Here is a 17676-nt window from a genome sequence, read left to right on the forward strand (position 1 = left end):
CTTCTTCTTCTTCTTCTTCTTCTTCTTCTTCTTCTTCTTCTTCTTCTTCTTCTTCTTTTTGTATACAAACTTGATTGTTTAACTTTTCATAAGTACCCAGAGGGAGGGACACTTTTCTTTTGTAGTTTGGGAGTGTTCATGAGTATATACAACCCCAGGAAGAAGCCACATTCTTTGTGGTTGTCAGAAAAGGGGCTGAGGAACATCAGTTCCGTCAGGCTCTTGGACTCAGTTCGATAACAGAGGGCCTCCTGTGCTGAGTAAGAAAGTTCCTGAATTTGTAGTGTGTTTCTTCCATGATGAAAACAAGCCTTCACTCCATGGGAAGAACAACATTATCAACCAACCGAACCCTCTAGAACTCCCATGGACTAAAACACCAACCATTGAGCACACATGGAGGGACCCATGGCTCCAGTTGCAGATGCAGCAGAGGATGGCATTGTCTGGCATCAACGGGAGAGGAGGCCTTTGGTCCAGTGAAGGTGTGTTTTCCCAGTGTAGGCACTGAGGGGAAGAGAGTGTTTGGGAGAGGGAACACCTTCATGGAAGTAAGGTGAAGGGGGGGATGGGAGTGGAGGAAAGGGAATAACATTTGAAATGTAAATACAGAGAATATCCAATAAAAAATAATTACCAAAAGAAAAACAAACAAACAAACAAATAAACAAAAAAAACAAAAAAAAAAAAAAAAAAAAAAAAACAAGCCTTCTTCCTAGGGCAGGCTTGTATTTGCCCATGGGATGAATTCATTATACATGAAACAGAGTGTGTAGGACCCGGGGCATGCACAGCACACCATCAGAGTGTGTTTAGACTGAGAGCACACTGAGTTCAATCTCCTACACTGCCTTTCAAATAAAAAAAAGCAGGCAGAAAAAAAAGAAAAGAAAAGAAAGAAAGAAAGAAAGAAAGAAAAAGTTAAAGAGCTAGGTTTTGGGGTTGCTATTTTTTTCTAGCAGATTTCAAGTTAAAAAGAAAAAAAAAAAAAAAAAAAAAAAAAAAAGGCTGAGAAGGTCAGCTGTTCAGATGCACGCAGATCTCTCCGAACCATTACACTTAACAGTGCCTACTCACAGGATAGGTCTGTCTTATTTTCACAATCAATATGGGTTGGGGCAGTGTTTGTTTGCTTGTTTTACAACTACAGAACATTTCTTTATTTTTCACTAAGACTTTCCCGGAGGTCATAGCTAACCTTGGCCCTACCCACCCCCCCTCCACCCCACCCCCACCCCCCCCCCCCCCCCGCGAAGGGTTAGTGCTTCATGGCTATAAAGCAGACTTGGAGTTTCAAGGACTGGAACCAATCTTAAATGGCAAACACTGCTTTCTATCTGAATTATCATTAAAATGTTTAAGTTAAAAAAAATTAAAACTAAAGGAGCAAAGGGACAATGATGGCATCAGAGTGAAAAGATCACTCATGGTTCATGTCAGACATTCGCTCTTGGCTCGAGTGTGATAACGTGGAAACAGAATCACCATCGCCATCATACAAAAGGCTCACTACAGCACGCTGTACACACCTGCTCCAAGTCCACCCCAGCCCCTGTGCTTCCAACTCAGTTACTTCCCAGCCTGTTGGGCCTGTTGGGCCTGTCGATGGAGGAGCACATAAGATCTTCTTGATCCAGTCTTTGTTATACATTTGGTTTGTCTGTGTATCGGCTCAGTAAAAAGACAGCTGAGATCTGCCAGATCGTCAATAAAATCAAACAACTGACTGATGTCATATGAGATGGAAGGGCTGTTGGGAATCATTCTCTGCAGTGTTCTTCATACATTTTACAAACACCTCCCATGCATTCATTTGCAGATTCATAGCGTGTAAGTCCTGCCTTTCTGGCCTCTTGGTAGGCTGTACCAGCAAAATGGTGTGAGACATCTCGCCAAATGCAGCCGCAGCTAACACCTCCGCCGTTGCACAAGAAGAGCTCAGCCGCACCGCCAACAGCCAATCCTCCTGGGGCGGTGTTAAAGGTCTTTGGAGTTGGGCATCAGATAAAGTCCTCTATCCCCAAATATGGCCATATGTCTCCGGAGGCGCATTTAACAGGAACTGCCCATGCTCCATTATGAAGCAAACACAGCACAGCTCCTTGGAATAAAAACCCTGCTCACCCGGACAGTCCCAGCAGACAAATTTTGGGTGCTAGGAAACGGCGTGGCGTGAGCTGACTCAGCAGCAATAGCTGGACGGGTGAAGAGCCTCACACAGCTTCCGGGTCTTCGAGCTGAGGCCCGTGACATCACTTCGCAAGCAACTCCACAACACCCCGACTAGATCCTAGCCCAAAGGAACTGAGCGGTCCTGAATAGTTATAGTTTGGGGAGTGGCAGGCTTGCATACAAGTATGAAAAACTGGGAAAGCAGGGTGCAGGGGCTATAGCTGAGCAACAGAGTGCTTGCCTAGCAGGCAAAAGGTCCTGGGTTCAATGCCCACCACTGCAACAAATGACCAAACAAGAAAGGCATTGTTACAAAACTGGAGTGACCAGACCTATGAGGAGGACCTAGCCGGACTAGGAGAGTGCACATGTCAGTGGGAAGTTGGGAGCTGAAATCTAGACAATCTACTGCAGTGTCACGTGCCAGGGTACAGCCAGGAAGAATGCAGCTTATAGGCTGGCATCTGCTCACCTCTAATCAGTAGCTGAGCCACTAGGCTGGGGAAAAAAAATCCTCCAACAAATGTCGGGCGGTTGTTTTTAGGAGGACAGCACATGTCCAGAGTTTCTGGAAGATGGGAACACCTATCCCTCCAGCTGCCTTCATCTGCAGGAAGCTCAAAAACTCCAGGCAGTTTCCCAGGCTGGACCTGTCTCCTGCTCTGGGAGGAATCCTGGGTAGCTGGCTTAGCCACTCCCTAAGGAGGAATCATTTCACCTAGCTTTACATGTGAATAACTCCCAACAAAACTTAGAAGAAATGGTTTTGTATTTTATGTCCTTTGTTTCATATACTTTATTTGTCCAACCTCTGCAACATTACACAAATAGGAAGTCGTCATTGGAGCAAAGCAGAAATAGAACATTTGTATTTTCGGACAGGGTCTCCCTATGTAACCACTGGTCTGGAACTCGCTGTGTAGACCAGGCTGGCCTTGAACTCATAGAGATCGATTCTGCTCTGGCGGGTCTGGATCTATTCAGTGTTCTGTATCATTTAGTGGTGTTAAGTGCAGGACTTGGAAAGGTGGTTCTCTGTGACTCTGATTGGACTGGTGGGGTCCTTTGTTTCCATGTGAAGACTTAATGAGTGTGAACAATTTTACTTATGTTTTAAACTTTACAGTCAGTCCCGGTCAGTGCAGAGTTCCTACACACTCACCTCCCTTCCCTCCAGGAGACAGGTGGGTTCTATGACAGGTTTCAAGTTCAAGAGATCAGGCCTAGAATCCCTGGCTTCAGGCGAGTAGTCAGAAACTGCCTCACCTGACCTGAAGCAAGGACAATGGGTCAGCAACAGATTCCAGTCCTCAGGCCGCATACTGGTTTTGGAATGTCCCGAAGAGATAGAGCAAGATAAGGTCACCTACCTTGGAATTCCCCTTATGTGCTTTAAATGGTGCCTTTGAGCTCAGGGGGGGGTGTCTATCTTTGAGTCCAGGGTGCCATTCTTCTGTGAATCATGGACCCTTACACCCTAATGTAACTTTACACCTGTGCATCTGTGCACTCTGAGGAAAACAATGGCACAGTACTGGTCAGTGCCACGCAGGTCGACACAGCTAGAGTCATCTAGGAAGAGGAAAACTCCAGACAGAAGATGCTCCTATTGGACTGGCCTACAGGGCCAGTCTGTGGGGGCATTTTCTTGACTGATAACGAAGACCCAGCCCATTGTGGTGGGTCCCGGGGTGTATAAAAATGCAAGCTAAGCAAGCCATGAAAATAAGTTGATAGAGCAGCCTTCTTCTGTGGTTTGTGCTTTAAGCTCCTGCCTGGAGTTCCTGCCTTGGCTTCTTGTAAACCAAATAAACCCCTTCATGGGAGAATCTAGCTAGGACAGCCAGGATTCTGGGAGAGTCTTTTATTTTTAGATCTATGTGTGTGTTTTACCTGCCAGTATGTATGCTTACCACATGCATGCCAGGTGTCTATGGAAGTTAGAGGGCATTGGCTTGCCTGGAACTGGAGTTATTCGTGGATGTGAGCCACCCTGTGGGTGCTGGGAGCCAAACCCAGGTCCTTTTCCTCTGAAAAAGCAACATGTGCTCTTAGCAATGGAGCCACTTCCCCAGCTCTGGGTTTAGTGGTTTCACTAGTATCTTCTGTGTTCCAAGGTCAGCCCCAGGGCACATTACATGGATTTCCTATGGTTCCTTAGTTGCCTCTGATTTGGGGTAATTTTTTTTCAATTCTTTAAGAAAATGTCAATTGGGCTTCTATGGTGCATTTCTCATAATTAGCCTGGGTTATGGCTTTATCACATTGCACCAGGGGTCCAGACGGCCTCACAGTGATACCACTGAAGTTAATGTAGCATTAGCCAGGTTTTCCAAGGAAAAGTTACTGCTGTCCCTTTCCACAAGCTCATCCTTAGAAAGAAGTCACTAAGTGTCGCGCCCCACCTCGACCAGCAAGGAAGACACGACCCGGGGAAGGTCTTCTTCTAGCAGTTTATTCAGGATCCTTGTACAAGCTTCTTCTTCAGCTTCAGACTCTGTCTCCACTCCCGGGGAGGGAAGGGAGCAGGCTAAATACTCTAGACTGGCAAACCATAAGCTGCCACGTGGGCAATGCAGATAGGTTGTAACCATGCGGAAGTTAAGGAGCCAGGCAGGTGCGTCCAAATAGGGAGTTGTTTATCACGGGGAGGCTCACCATCGGGAAGGCGGAGGGCGGAGGTCGAGGTCGGCGCCATCTTTGGGGCACAGCACAGCGTAGCTCCCTACAACTAAGTTGAGCCTACATGCAAAGGGAAAGGAAAATGATAAATGATGCTTCCAGGGGTGGTTTAAATGACAAATGTCTCCCAAAGGCTCAGGAATTCACACGTGTTCCCCAGATGATGGCACTGTTTGGAGGAACATCGGGGAACCTTGCTGGAGGATCCACGCTTACTGGGAACCTACTTGGAGAGTTTATAGCCTTATCTTACATCCAGTTAGCTTTCTGGGCTACCTGAATGGTAAACTGTGACCAGCCAGCTTCCTGATCTTGCAGCCTGATGTCATAGCATAGCGTTCCTCTGAAACAGTAAGCCAAAACAAAACAACAAAACCACCAACAACAAAAAACCCAAAGTCTTTTGTCACAGAACAGAGTTCCTAGAGGGTAAAACAGTCACATGAATTATTTGGCATTCTTCTATGAAGATTCACCTTCTCTCCCATATTTACTCAAACTTCATTAACACTGACAACCCCCAGGTATTTCCTTTGTGTTGGAACTATCATTAGGAGGCTTACTCTGTAGCTCTGTGGAAGCTCTTCCCGAAAGTCCCCTGGCTGAGGACATAGCACCATCTGAAATTCCCCTTCAAGACCTTGTATGTAAACATGGCATTTTGGTGTCATAATGTGTCAACATGGCTGTTTAAAGAGGCATATGTGCTTTTATTATTTCTCAATTTATATAAAAGAAGTATAACTCCTTTTTAGTTCCTCAATTACATAGTATTCACCAGATAGATGTGGAAGAAAAGCTGTCTGTGGGCTGGAGAGGTGGCTCAGCAGGTAAGAGGACCTGCTGCTTTTGTAGAGGACCCTTCCCAGCATGTTCAGGGCAGCAAATAATCTTGTGTAACTCAGTTCCAGAGTTACATGATTTTCTTCTGGCTTCTTCAGACACTGGGCATGCACATGTGTTTGCATATACATGCATGTAAGCAAATGTTTATATGTCTAAAATAGATTTTATTTTTTTAAAGAAACACTCCTGGCACTGAATGAATCATCTTGAACCTTAAGCTTCCTGTCTGTAGAATGGAAACCGTTTTTGTTTTTTGTTTTTGACAGGTTCCTATGAGAAGTTAACAAGGTAACCAAACAGCTTAAGAACAAACCGACTCTGGGGGCTGAGGAGATGATGGTTTAACAGTGAAGAACATTTACTGCTCCTGTACAGGTTCCGGGTTGTTTCTGGCATCCTATGGTGACTCACAACGGTCTGACTCCAGTCTCAGGAGGATCCACCGCTCTCTTCTGGCTTCTACAGGCGCTGCATGAATATGATGCACACATATCCCCACATAACATGAAAAACAAAGATCAAGGGCTGGCAGTGGGTAAATGTAAATCCTGGCCTGTCACTTTGATAAGGAGACCATGGGGACACTCAGCAGGTGTTAAACATTGTTAAAGCTCTGCTAAAATCACTGTTAATACGTTCTTTTAAAAAAAATTGTAAGCACTCCTGCTGATGGGGCCATGTGACTTTTCAATCACCAGTTGCTGGACTCACCCACTGTTCTTGGCTGCTTTGAGCTAAAGGACTGTCAAAAAGCCCCCCAGTTATCCATATGACATCTGTTTGGAACATTGCATGAACACCTTAAACACAACTGCAGCCAATTTGCTCCAGCTCCCCAAGGTATAGCCTCAGCCAGGACTGGTTCAGCTTATATCAGACGTTTGCTAGCTCACCCTCAGAGACTCCTACATGACCCTACAGTCATTTTCAAGGAAGGACAGTTTCTCTGATAGCTTGGCTGTGACTGCGATGCTAGTGTTAGTTCAAGGCTGTGATTGGTGCAAACACAATCCTTCATTTGCATGTAAGGTTTTCTGAAAGTGGCACAGATATCCTTCCTTAGCCTGTAGTTAGGATGTTGAACTCACTTTGTCAGCTAGGAGATAACCTCTTGAGCTGCCTCCTCAATAACTCAAGTGTATCCTTGCCTGTTTCTAAGAGTTGTGAGGCTAAGACGGTAATACAAAGTCAGGAGAATGGCAGCAACAGCAGATGGTGGTGTGGCAGGCAGAGCTGAAAAATGCTGTGTGGCTGGCTGTTTTGACAACTGAAGAGGCAGAGATGAAGGAGAGAAGGCTGTAAAGAGGCAGAAAAGAAAAACTGCAGGCCCTTGTCACTGGAGGTTTCAGAGAGCTTCTGTGATTTTTTTACAAGTCCCAGACACCCTGAGGCCTGTAAGCTTTAACACTGGCCTTTGTCAAGGGCAAAGAAATACCAACTTCCAACGTCTACACAACAGCTGCAATACTTGTAAAGAGGCCTACCCAATAACTTAGTATTCTACTCAAGCGCCTGGTTAGTTAAGGGTTCAGCATCCTAGACCCCTAGAGCTATAGCATCAGGTGGCCCCCTCCTCCATTTGTCTGCCACCACTGCGAATGTTATGGGATTTAAGCTGTCAAAGACAAGCACTTAAAATCTGTGCCTCCCAATGATCTACCCAGAATAAAAAGACCCAGGGGCAGGGGTTGGCTAATACTACCTGTAAAATCCCAGATAAGTTAACTTTTCTGTGTCTCATCGTATTCATAAAATGGGAGTTGGGAAAAGACTTAGCTTCTTGGCACTTAGGGTCTTCAGCCAGTACTTAGTCCCTGGCCAAGGACATGTCCAATGGCAGCCCTTATTACTGAGTCTGAATAAACCTTCAGAGCAGGAATTAGTTTACTCCCTCAGCTCAGGGTCTCACATACAGGAGAGGTGTGCCATTTATTAATGCTTGTGTGTCTACTATACAAAATGTGAAGCTTCTTACAGAGACAGCACATGAGTGTCCTGCAGGACGGTGCAGGTGTCTTAAGCCACTAGACAAACACAAGCAGAATCACAGCTCTCGAGTCCACATGCCGTTCTGTGGTGGAAAACAGAAGGAAACGGGCCACGTATCCCTAACTCAGAGTAATCTAGTGCACTCCGACGCACCCAAGACTACATGTACACATGGTGACCCAGTCTGGTCCTGATTCTTGGTGAAGCTCCCTCCGTTAGCAGTGGAGAGAGCACCAGCCTTGCAAGAATGAGAACAGCTCTAATTACTACTTGCTTCATCTTTTCTTTTTAAACATTTTTTTATTTTATGTATGAGTACACTGTCACTGTCTTCAGACACACCAGAAGAGGGCATTGGATCCCATTACAGATGGTTGTGAGCCACCATGTGGTTGCTGGGAATTGAACTTAGGACTTCTAGAAGAGCAGTCCACTCTTAACTTCTGAGCCATCTTTCCAGCCCTACTTGCTTCATCTTGAACTTACATCCATTTTCCTAGGTGTGATTTTGGTTTCCCTGTATGTAGAATTTTGTCTTTGGAGGCAAGGTCTCACACTGTAGTTTGGGCTGGCCTTGATTCCTCATTTTGTCTTTACTTGTTAAGCATTGGGATTATACGTGTGTAGCACCAGGGTTGAAAAAACACATAAAACCTCATCTTTCCTTTCTCCCTTCAAATTCATATTGATAGGCCTGTTACTTGCCATCATTTGTGTACAGTCTGGTTCGTGTCAAACAAGCAAGTTTCTCTCCCCTAGGTGCCAAGAGTCCAAAGACCCAAGTCTGTAATTTCAGTGGCTTTCAGATTCACACGATAAAAACTTGTGCTCAGCCAGGTGCAGTGGTGCAGACCTTTAATTCCAGTATTCAGGAGACTAGCCTGGTCTACAGAGTGAGTCCCAGCACAGCTAGTGCTACACAGAGAAACTATCTCAAAAGCAAAACAATTAGTTTTGTTCAAATGTAGTATCTTGGAACTCCAATGGATACAAAGATCAAACATTTTATTATTAGCATTTCTTTATTTATTGAAGACTCCAAGAAAATGATATTTAGAAGCAGGCCCTTTGGCAACACATCAGATACATCACAAACCTAAAGATAGTTGTAGAATTTACTACAGCACTCAGTTGTGCTTTTTGATTGCACAAAATCAATAACTGATTTATAATAAAAGAAATTCTAAATATCTTAGCCTTTGCTTAGGGTCTTCAGTATAAATGTGGACAACAAACACCTGTAAACTGTTGGTAACTGACAGCACCATCACGTCTATTAAACATGCATGTAAACACTGGCTTTCTGGAACACTGTACTAGCAGAATGATCTTTTGATTTAAATAATTATCAGAGTAGAATAACATTTATACCAGTAAAACATTGGGGAGACATTTAGTAGGGTGAACAACACGACCAAGGGCTAGTTGCTTTGCAGCACAAAGTGGGGATGGGCTGATCACTGCAATGAGCTCCTCCATCATGTGGGTCAAGTGAAATATCCTAATTCAGCCCGAAGCAGGACCTCTTCCTCAGCTGCCTCCTTATCTTTTATCAGTGTCAGCAACTGCAATAAGCCTGGGGCTGGGCTACCTTCTGGCAGTCCAAGCTCTCGTCGAACTGACTTGTGGACTGCCCCAGCAATAACTTGGTCTAGACGAGCCTGATTCACAACTTCTTTCTCAACTGCTCCTTTCTGCACCAGTTTCTGTAATAAAGGCTCCAACCTTAGAACATAGGCAGAGAGCTTTTCATCTTCCTTCTGATAAGTAGTAAGGTATTTGACCTGCAAAGCCCTAGGGTTATCAATAATCCCAAATATTGTCTCAAGCGTCTTCAGGCATTCTGCAACTGTAATGAAGGGGTTGTTTATCTTGAGGACACGAATAATTTCAAATGCTGGGCCTCTAAGGCTCTCTATCAAGCGCCTTCTTTTCTCTACATCTGACACCTGCCATGTTTTCATTACTTGGGATGTATGAAACATCCAAGATTCAAATTCTTCTTCACCTGGTCCTGGAGGATCCCTGCCTGAGAACACACTCAGCTTTTTGTACCTCAGATACTGCAGGGTAGGCTTAAGAGCCTCATTTAATGCCTGTGCTAACATGGGTGCTCGAATTTCAGGGATCATCATGCCCTGGTCTAGGCAGAGAGGGTCATTCCGATTCCCAAGAACTCTAGTTAATTCATCCATTGTCATGCCCTCTCCCTTTAAAAACTCATTTAATCTGCATAAAAAGTCATTATCAGCATCAGGAGGCTTAAAGATCACTCTCCAGACACCTCCTTTTGCAGGTATCTCCTTGGGGACTAGGGTACTGCCAGTTTCTACTGTAAGCCCAATCAAGGCTACATTCTTGTTCTCATCCCTCCTGAACATCCTCCCAAGCAGTCTGTGTTCCCCTAAGGGAGCAAGGCCAGTCTGCAGGGCTTCCTCGATGTCTGCCACTCCGCAGGTTGGAGGGATGCCGGCAACCAGTAGTGCCTTCCGAGGGTTCATATCCATCCCTCTGCACCAGTCTTCTAAGAGTCTCAGTGTCATGGTGTCCAGAGTATTTAAATCCTAATTCGACTAGGGCGCCGCCGCCGCCACCACCACCGCTCACAGTGATGTACGTGCTCGTCTTTTTTAACACGCAGAGGTCCGGGAGCCTGAGAAGACAGAGCATCCATGTAAGTTAACGGTGTCTGATTCTCGAGACGGTCCTCCACCCACCCGCCTCCGGCGCTCTTTTACAAACGACATTAGGCCTGCAAATCACAAGCCTATAGATGCACCACTCAGGTCCCGGAGAGGGCGTCTGACCTTTGCGGGTTTCAGGAGACCCGGGGACCACGTCCCCAGCGTGTCGATGGGGAACACGGGCTCTTCGTGCCCGTCTCCCGGCCGAGGGCAGAACCGCGGCTGCAAACCCCACAGAAAGCAGACAACCGCCTCCCAGCCTGACGTCACGAGAGGCTGGTGCGCGTTTCCGGCCTAAGACGGAAGCTCTAACTGCGGCGGTATCCGGGACTGCGAGCGGGCGGGCCACTCAGGACAGGAAGGTGAGACCCGGGGCTGCTCAGCTTGGCTGCCAGGCTGGCCCGGCGTCGAGCCGGGAGCCCAGCTCCGGGCTCTGCAGGCCAGGCCTGGCGCCGCTGCCCAGCCCAAGCACGGCGGCGGGTGCTGTGGGGGGCGGGCGCGGAGGTCCCGTGGCCAGGCATCTCCAGGTGGTTCCCCCCAGCCTGGGGCTCCAGAGGGCCGCCGCCGCGTGACCAGCTGTAGTCACGCAGAGCTTAATCACTACTAGCTCGTGCTCTCGCAGGCCGCACTCACCTTCTTCAGCTGCGCGACTGAGAGGGTTTCTCTTAAGGTTGCTTGTTCTGAAATGCCAAAGGCACCTGATTATTCAGAATTGAGTGACTCTTGCACGCTTGCAGGGGGAACAGGAAGATTTTCGGGACCACTGTAAGTGTTTTGAAAGAGTTACCATCTTAACTTGGGGACTCATATTGGTTTAACGAGTAGAACCCAACCCAATGCTCATGTCTGAAATAATAGTGTTAAGCCAGAAAGCATTTCAACTGTCAAGTGCAATGTCCTGTGGGGAAACTATATGTTTCATTATCTGAAACGAAGGTGTACTGGGTCTGCTCAAGCAAGATGTGATGATTCACTCTGTGGGGTTCTCATAAATACCAGCACTCAATATGTACCGAAACCAGTACTTTATGTACTCACAATTGTTATATAAAACCACCTGTAAGTTGTTTTCAGCTGTTAAATCTTAAAATGCTCCTGCTTTTCGGAACTCTTGAATTTAAATCAAGTACACTTGGAATAGTTGCCATGGCAACATTACTAGACCCTAACTATAATTTTTATGTGTTTACATTGAAGGCACAGAGCATGGAGAATGATGAACTTCCGTCAGCGGATGGGATGGATTGGAGTGGGACTGTATTTGCTAGCAAGTGTGGCAGCGTTTTATTATGTTTTTGAAATCAATGAGACTTACAACAGGTTGGCTTTGGAACACATTCAGCAGCACCCTGAGGAGCCAAGGGAAGGAGCTACATGGACACACTCCTTGAAAGCGCGGTTACTTTCCCTGCCCTTTTGGTTGTGGACAGTTATTTTCTTAATACCGTACTTACAGATGTTTTTGTTCCTTTATTCTTGTACGAGAGCGGATCCCAAAACGGTGGGCTACTGTATTATCCCCATATGCTTGGCAGTTATCTGCAATCGTCACCAGGCATTTGTCAAGGCTTCTAATCAGATCAGCAGACTCCAACTGATTGACACATGAAGCCAGTCACCGTTTTCCCTTATTACAAGACTGTCAGTACTGTATGGTGGCTGACCACAAGACTGCAGTTTCTTCACAGGTCTCAGGAAGTTGTGGCGGAACAGAGACTTTAAAAAGTGACAAGAGGACTATTTTATCTGAATAATGACTTTTTAGGTAAAGCCTGAAATACAGTACTACACAATCATGTTGATGACTTCAGATTTTGGAAGCAAAATAGTGGCTTGTAATTTGCAGTCTTTAGGAACTTGAATAAGCACCTAAATTTTTTTTTTATTTCTATTCTATGTGCAACATAGTATGATTCGCAAATTTTTCCATTGGGGAAAATAATGAATATTTCCATTGTGTAAATGTAAAAAGGTCTGACCATGATCATAAAATTTAAATTTTATACAATTACTTTGCTTGCTTTAAAGTTCTTCAGACTAAGACACTAATCCTGCTGCAACTACTGCTTGCTTGCTTTCAGTTTACAAGGGACTGGTACAAAATTACTGAGGTGGCTATCACCTTTCTGGTTGTCTTTTGGGGTGGGAGGTGGCTAGGGGAGAGTGCTGGGAATTGAATCCAAGCCTTTTGTGCTGTGTTTTCTGAGACAGGGTTATTACTCTGTGTGCTCTGGCTGTCCTGGAACTTTCCCTGTAGATCAGTCTGGCTTCAAACTGCTGGGATTAAAGGTTTGTGCCACTACCAATCTTTTGTACTCTTACCACTGAATTATATGTCCATATTTCCAGCCATTAATGATTGATATTTAGATACACAGATTTTTTTTTTTGGATAATGGCTATCTAAACCACTAATCTTTGACAAACTGTGTAGGAACTGAACAGACTAAATGGTTGAAGTCTGGAAATAACGCACAGATGCCAGATGTACCAGCACAGATCACTAAAGCGATTGTGCCTTTTCTGGGTGAGATCATGCTATCCAGTGACAGTAGTGCTAACACATTTTACACCATTTTAATAACCATGGTTTTGGGTCATTGATTTAGAGCTACAGCAACCCAATGAATGAGATAGCACTGTAATCTGATGCAGTTCCTCACCACTGACAACAGCCCATGCTCTGCACAAATGTCAACTATTTACCTGTGTATACTGCCTACTACTCATACCAAAACATGAAAATGAGTTTTAGTGAAAGCTTTTTCTCAAATTGTACCATCTGCTAGCTTTTTGTGGTGCTAAAGATCAAACTCATGTCCTTGTACATACTAGCCAACCCTTAACAACTGTGCTATAACCCTAGTTCTGTAAGTTTTTCAGGAGCCTCACGTTATGCTGTATTTGAACGGAGAGGCTAAGATTTTCCATAGCAAGATTTATTTATTTATTTTTTTGAGACATTTTCTGGCTGTCCTGAATCTTGCTATGTATACTCAGATCAACACACTTCCTCCCAGAGTTCAGAGGCTAAAGAAAAGATGTGCCTGTGACACCACGCCTGGCTCAAACTTTAATCTTAAAAGGCTAAACTATCTCAAAAGCATAAGAATCTATTTTAAGAACTTCCAGTGGTGGCACAGGCCTTGATCCCAGCACTTGAGAGGCAAAGAGGCGAATCTCTAAGCTGGAGGCCACCTCGTCTATATGAAAAGTTCCAGGACAGCCAGAGCTATAGAGAGACCCTGTCACAAACAAACAACCCTCTCCAAGCTTGAAAAACAACTCAATTTAGTTGCTGAAGCAAAACATCTTTTGCTGTAATATATTCAGTATTCCAGGGAAACAGTTTGGCAAATCTGTGTCTGTCAATCAGGTGCATCATTTGAGTGCTTTTAGTATGCATGCTGCAGAAATGTTTTACAAGTACACCAACTCTTCACTCCAATACTAAGGCAGCTGTTATATTGGCACAAGTGCTGTTTTCCAAGACTTTGAAGCATTCAGGAATTAATAACCTGTCAATGGACAGGGTAAGTAACTGGAAAAGCCATGCTAAGTATGAGCCATAGGCAGGGTGTGGTGGCACATTCCTGTAATCCATCAAGGTCAGAGGCAGGTGGGTCTCCGTAAATATTGTCTATGTAGTGAGTTCTAGGACAGTCAGCTACATAGTGAAACCCTGCCTCAAAACCACCCCTCCCCCCCAAAAAAAATCAGATTAAGCAAGATTTGAACCCAGGATATCCATCTGGCTTCAGTTCCCATCTCTGTACTTATGGAAAAATTACCAATTCCTCTTTAGCTAGTGTAGAAGTAGCAATAATTTACTTTTTACTTTTGTCAAGACAGGGCTTTTTTGTGTAGTTCTGGCAGACCTGAAACTTGTTCTGTAGACCAGGCTGGCTTTGAACTCAAGGACTCAACTGCTTTTGCAGGGATTAAAGGCATTTCCAGATGTAATTAATTATTACTGGTTAGTTTACAAGGTTAATCTGATCTTTTAAAAAATTACATTTTTTCCCCCCAAATGTGAGGTTGGGCGCCATAGTCTATATGTGGAGGGCAGAGGACAACCATGGGTGTGTTTTTCAGGTGTTATCCACTTAGGTTTTGGGGACATGGTCTTTCTTACTGGCCTGGAGCTCTCCAAGTAGCTAGGGATTCCAGTTTCCTGTGGGCCAAATTGCTTGGCTCTCCCCAATCCCCGCTAAAAAAACAAAAACACGAGTTCTTGCCAACAAGCAGTTCTGCAAACAACAGCGCCATTGTCATTTTATTTACAATCCTAGCTGGAATGAAACAATCCCATTGAAGTTTTTCCCTGAAATACTTTAGTTTTCCAAAAGTGCAGGCACAGGAAATAGTTTAGCTGCAGAAATATCTATGGCACCTTTTTCTCTAGTACACACTTTTTACTTAGCTGTCATTACCTTTAAAGTAAAAATCCCCTGAAGTATAGAATCTGATTCTACTTTACAATCTTTTTAAGGAACAGAAAGTTTTTTTTTGGTGGAGTCATGAGATGAAGTGCTTACATAAGTCACTGCTCCTCTGAAACACACAAATGCCTGTACCGAATGGGTAGGGTTAGTGTTTTCTTAAGTGCCTGGCAGAAGTAATTACTGTGATACTTCATTATTCATTCTTTCATCAAAAATGCACCACTATGTTACAAATCCTCCCACACATAAAGTCCTAGATAATTTTCAACTATGGCTGGAAATCACTTTGCAGTTAGTGTTTCTTTTGGTGTAAGGTATTGAGAAACAAAAAAAACTCACATAGAATGTCAAGAACCAATTGAGGTGGTTCTATCTCATTTTGTCTTGAACATTTTTCAGTTGCTTCTGCTAGGGTTCACAGAACTGGTCCACAGTGTTTTGTTTTGTTTTTTTTTAATGTAGCATTTACTGAAGATTCAGGTATTGAAGCTGTGCTTATCTTTGGAACAGTATCAAAAAATGTTCTGCATAAAGTTCACTTAAGCCATTTACAAGTTTTGTCCTCATTTCCTCATATTAAATTCTTCCTGTGTTTTTGCTTCTCTCAGACTTTTGCTTCCCATTCTGCCAAAGCCGCTCAGCTTCATCAGTAAGTCCACAGAGTCACTGGTGATTAACACTGAACTCAACAGCCAGGTCTGGATCTTGACTTACTTTTTGAGGAGTTTCTGACCCTCTGACCCTTGACATACATTCTCCAGCTGGCTTTTGGGTCAGCACTATCTAGGATGTTCCTTCATGTCCTGTACTTCATGTACTCATTCAGAAGTCACAAACCAAGAGTAGCAGCCACATGTGGCCACTAGCTGTATGTATTTAGTAGCTCAGTTCTAGATAATTCTCTGGTTTTTCTTTTTCCTCATAGCTGCTTGCTGCTGCTTTGAGGAATTCTTGGGGATCTCCTCCAACTCTGCTGGTGTTCTCCAGTTCTTAGTTCTTAGTCATGTCATCTAGTCCTGTGGTTTTAAGTACCCTTCTTCAGAGTTTCACTTGAATATCCACCATCAACTTTTTTTTTCTCTGAAGTGGAATCTCACTTGGTCCTTTTGCCTCAGGCTCCCAAGCAGCTGGGATCACTTGCATGCAATCGCTACACTTGGCCTCCCTTCACTGCCTGTTATACTTCATCATATATTTACTAGCAGACTCATGAAATTTAACGTGTCTAACACCAAGCTGCCAAAGTCAACCCATCAAAACCTGTTTTTCAAGTCTAGTATCAACTGTGCCAAATGCTTATAATTCCAGCACTTCAGAAGAGGCAGGAGGACGAGAGTTCAAGGACAACTTTATCTACAAGTTCGAGGTCCTATCTTGGGTCAGGTCTGCTGTCTCACACTTTTGATCCCAGCATGGTCTATAGATGGAGTTCTAGGACAGCCAGGGCCACACAGAGAAAAGTCCTATATCAGCACTCTATATACCTTCATGTCATTTCCCTACTGTTCTTTCTGCTCCATTCTACCCCAGGCACACTAATCTTTTCTTTTTCCCTTTCTGACAAGCCTCACAATATGCAACTCAGGACCCTCTTGCCTCTGCCTCCAGAGCACTGGGATTACAGACATGTAATCCTTGCTGTGCTCCACTGGTCTTGACTATTTCAGAAATGTTATAAAGCCTCCCTCCATGCCTCTGGCTCAAATGTCACCTTCTTGAGATTCTGACTACCTACTGAAAGCAAGCATTCTTCCCAGTGTTACTTTAACCCACAGTACTTACATATCCTCACACGATCATATGTACATTTCCTCAAAATCTTGGATTTTTAAGTCATGTATTGTGATGGCTGCTGTGCTTACAACAATAACTGGCACACAGTGGGTGCTCAGAATGTATTTATGAACATATACTTCTCTTACCATACTGTAAAAACTAAAATAGCTCACTCTTCCTTGAGAACAAAGTCAAAAGCTCATATTTATTATTAAGTGTATGGCCTAGTCTGTCATGTGTTCAGTTTAATCCAACTCTCAGGTCTCAGGATTTAGTGATTTTTCTCTTCAAGGCCAAGATTTCAACTGTCCCTCAATGTTTTTGTTACATCAGTTTTAGAATTTTATTTTATTGGATATTTTTTATTTACATTTCAGATGTTATCCCCTTTACCAATTATTCCCCTGGAAATCTCCTATCCTATCCCCACTTCCCTAGAGTTTTCATAAACAAAGTTTTTTATTAAATGCTTGGCTAGAGTTCTCAATACATGTTTCAGTCATGAAAATTAGAGTTTCCTAAGCCGCTTAACAAGTACAAAGTGCAATGGCTTTTAGAACTACATAACACAATTCTAGAGCTGGACAGATGGCTCAGCGGTCAAGAGCACTGACTAACTGCCCTTCCAGAGGTCCTGAGTTCAAATCCCAGCAACCATATAAGCGCACAACCATCTGTAATGGGATCTGAAGCCTTCTTCTGGTGTGTGTGAAGACAGCTACACTGTATGTACTTATATATAATAAATAAATAAATCTTTAAAAAAGTGTAAAAAAAAAAGCAAGAAAGCAGCAGATGCACAGCAGTACACACCTTTAAGCCTAACACTGGGGGTTGGTATGAGGCAGGCAGATCTCTGAGACTCCAGGCCAGCCAAAGCTACATACAGAGAACCTGTCAGGAAAAAAAGAATGAGGGCACACCTGAGAAAAGGTGGCAGCACTAAAGATCTTTGCCTTTGCCTCCAAGTGGTGAGATTGTAGGTGTGCTTTGCTATGCTTGTCTTCGGCTGATTTCAGCAGTAAGAGTATTGGAGTGAGTGTTAAAAACAAATAAAAGATCCATCAAACCTATAGCCCAGA

The 17676-nt window shown here is 44.1% G+C and overlaps 2 protein-coding genes and 1 pseudogene across 4 annotated transcripts; 1 reads left to right on the forward strand and 2 right to left on the reverse strand.

The window, feature by feature from the left end:
- Positions 1-1569: 1569 nt before the first annotated feature.
- On the reverse strand, positions 1570-1888 carry LOC308438679 (enhancer of rudimentary homolog; annotated as a pseudogene). The gene has a single exon. The product of its transcript is annotated as an enhancer of rudimentary homolog (transcript).
- A 6739-nt stretch (positions 1889-8627) lies between these two features.
- MOAP1 (modulator of apoptosis 1) lies at positions 8628-10626 on the reverse strand. Its single transcript, XM_080933179.1, has 2 exons — positions 10497-10626; positions 8628-10342 (listed from the first exon to the last, which is right to left on the reverse strand). Exon 2 carries the CDS (start codon positions 10230-10232, stop codon positions 9177-9179), a length of 1056 nt encoding a protein of 351 aa, XP_080789305.1. The 5' UTR covers positions 10233-10342; positions 10497-10626; the 3' UTR covers positions 8628-9176.
- Positions 10620-12379, forward strand: LYSET (lysosomal enzyme trafficking factor). 2 transcript variants are annotated; one of them, XM_080933193.1, is made up of 2 exons: positions 10620-10735; positions 11571-12379. In XM_080933193.1, the coding sequence occupies exon 2, from the start codon at positions 11587-11589 to the stop codon at positions 11980-11982; it is 396 nt and encodes a 131-aa protein (XP_080789319.1). In that variant the 5' UTR covers positions 10620-10735; positions 11571-11586; the 3' UTR covers positions 11983-12379. The 2 variants fall into 2 exon arrangements, with proteins under 2 accessions (XP_080789319.1, XP_080789318.1); XM_080933192.1 differs by lacking the exon at positions 10620-10735 and adding an exon at positions 10769-11138.
- The last annotated feature ends 5297 nt before the right edge of the window (positions 12380-17676 follow it).

This window comes from Micromys minutus (genome assembly GCF_963924665.1).
Source record: "Micromys minutus genome assembly, chromosome: 1".
Taxonomy (NCBI): domain Eukaryota; kingdom Metazoa; phylum Chordata; class Mammalia; order Rodentia; family Muridae; genus Micromys; species Micromys minutus.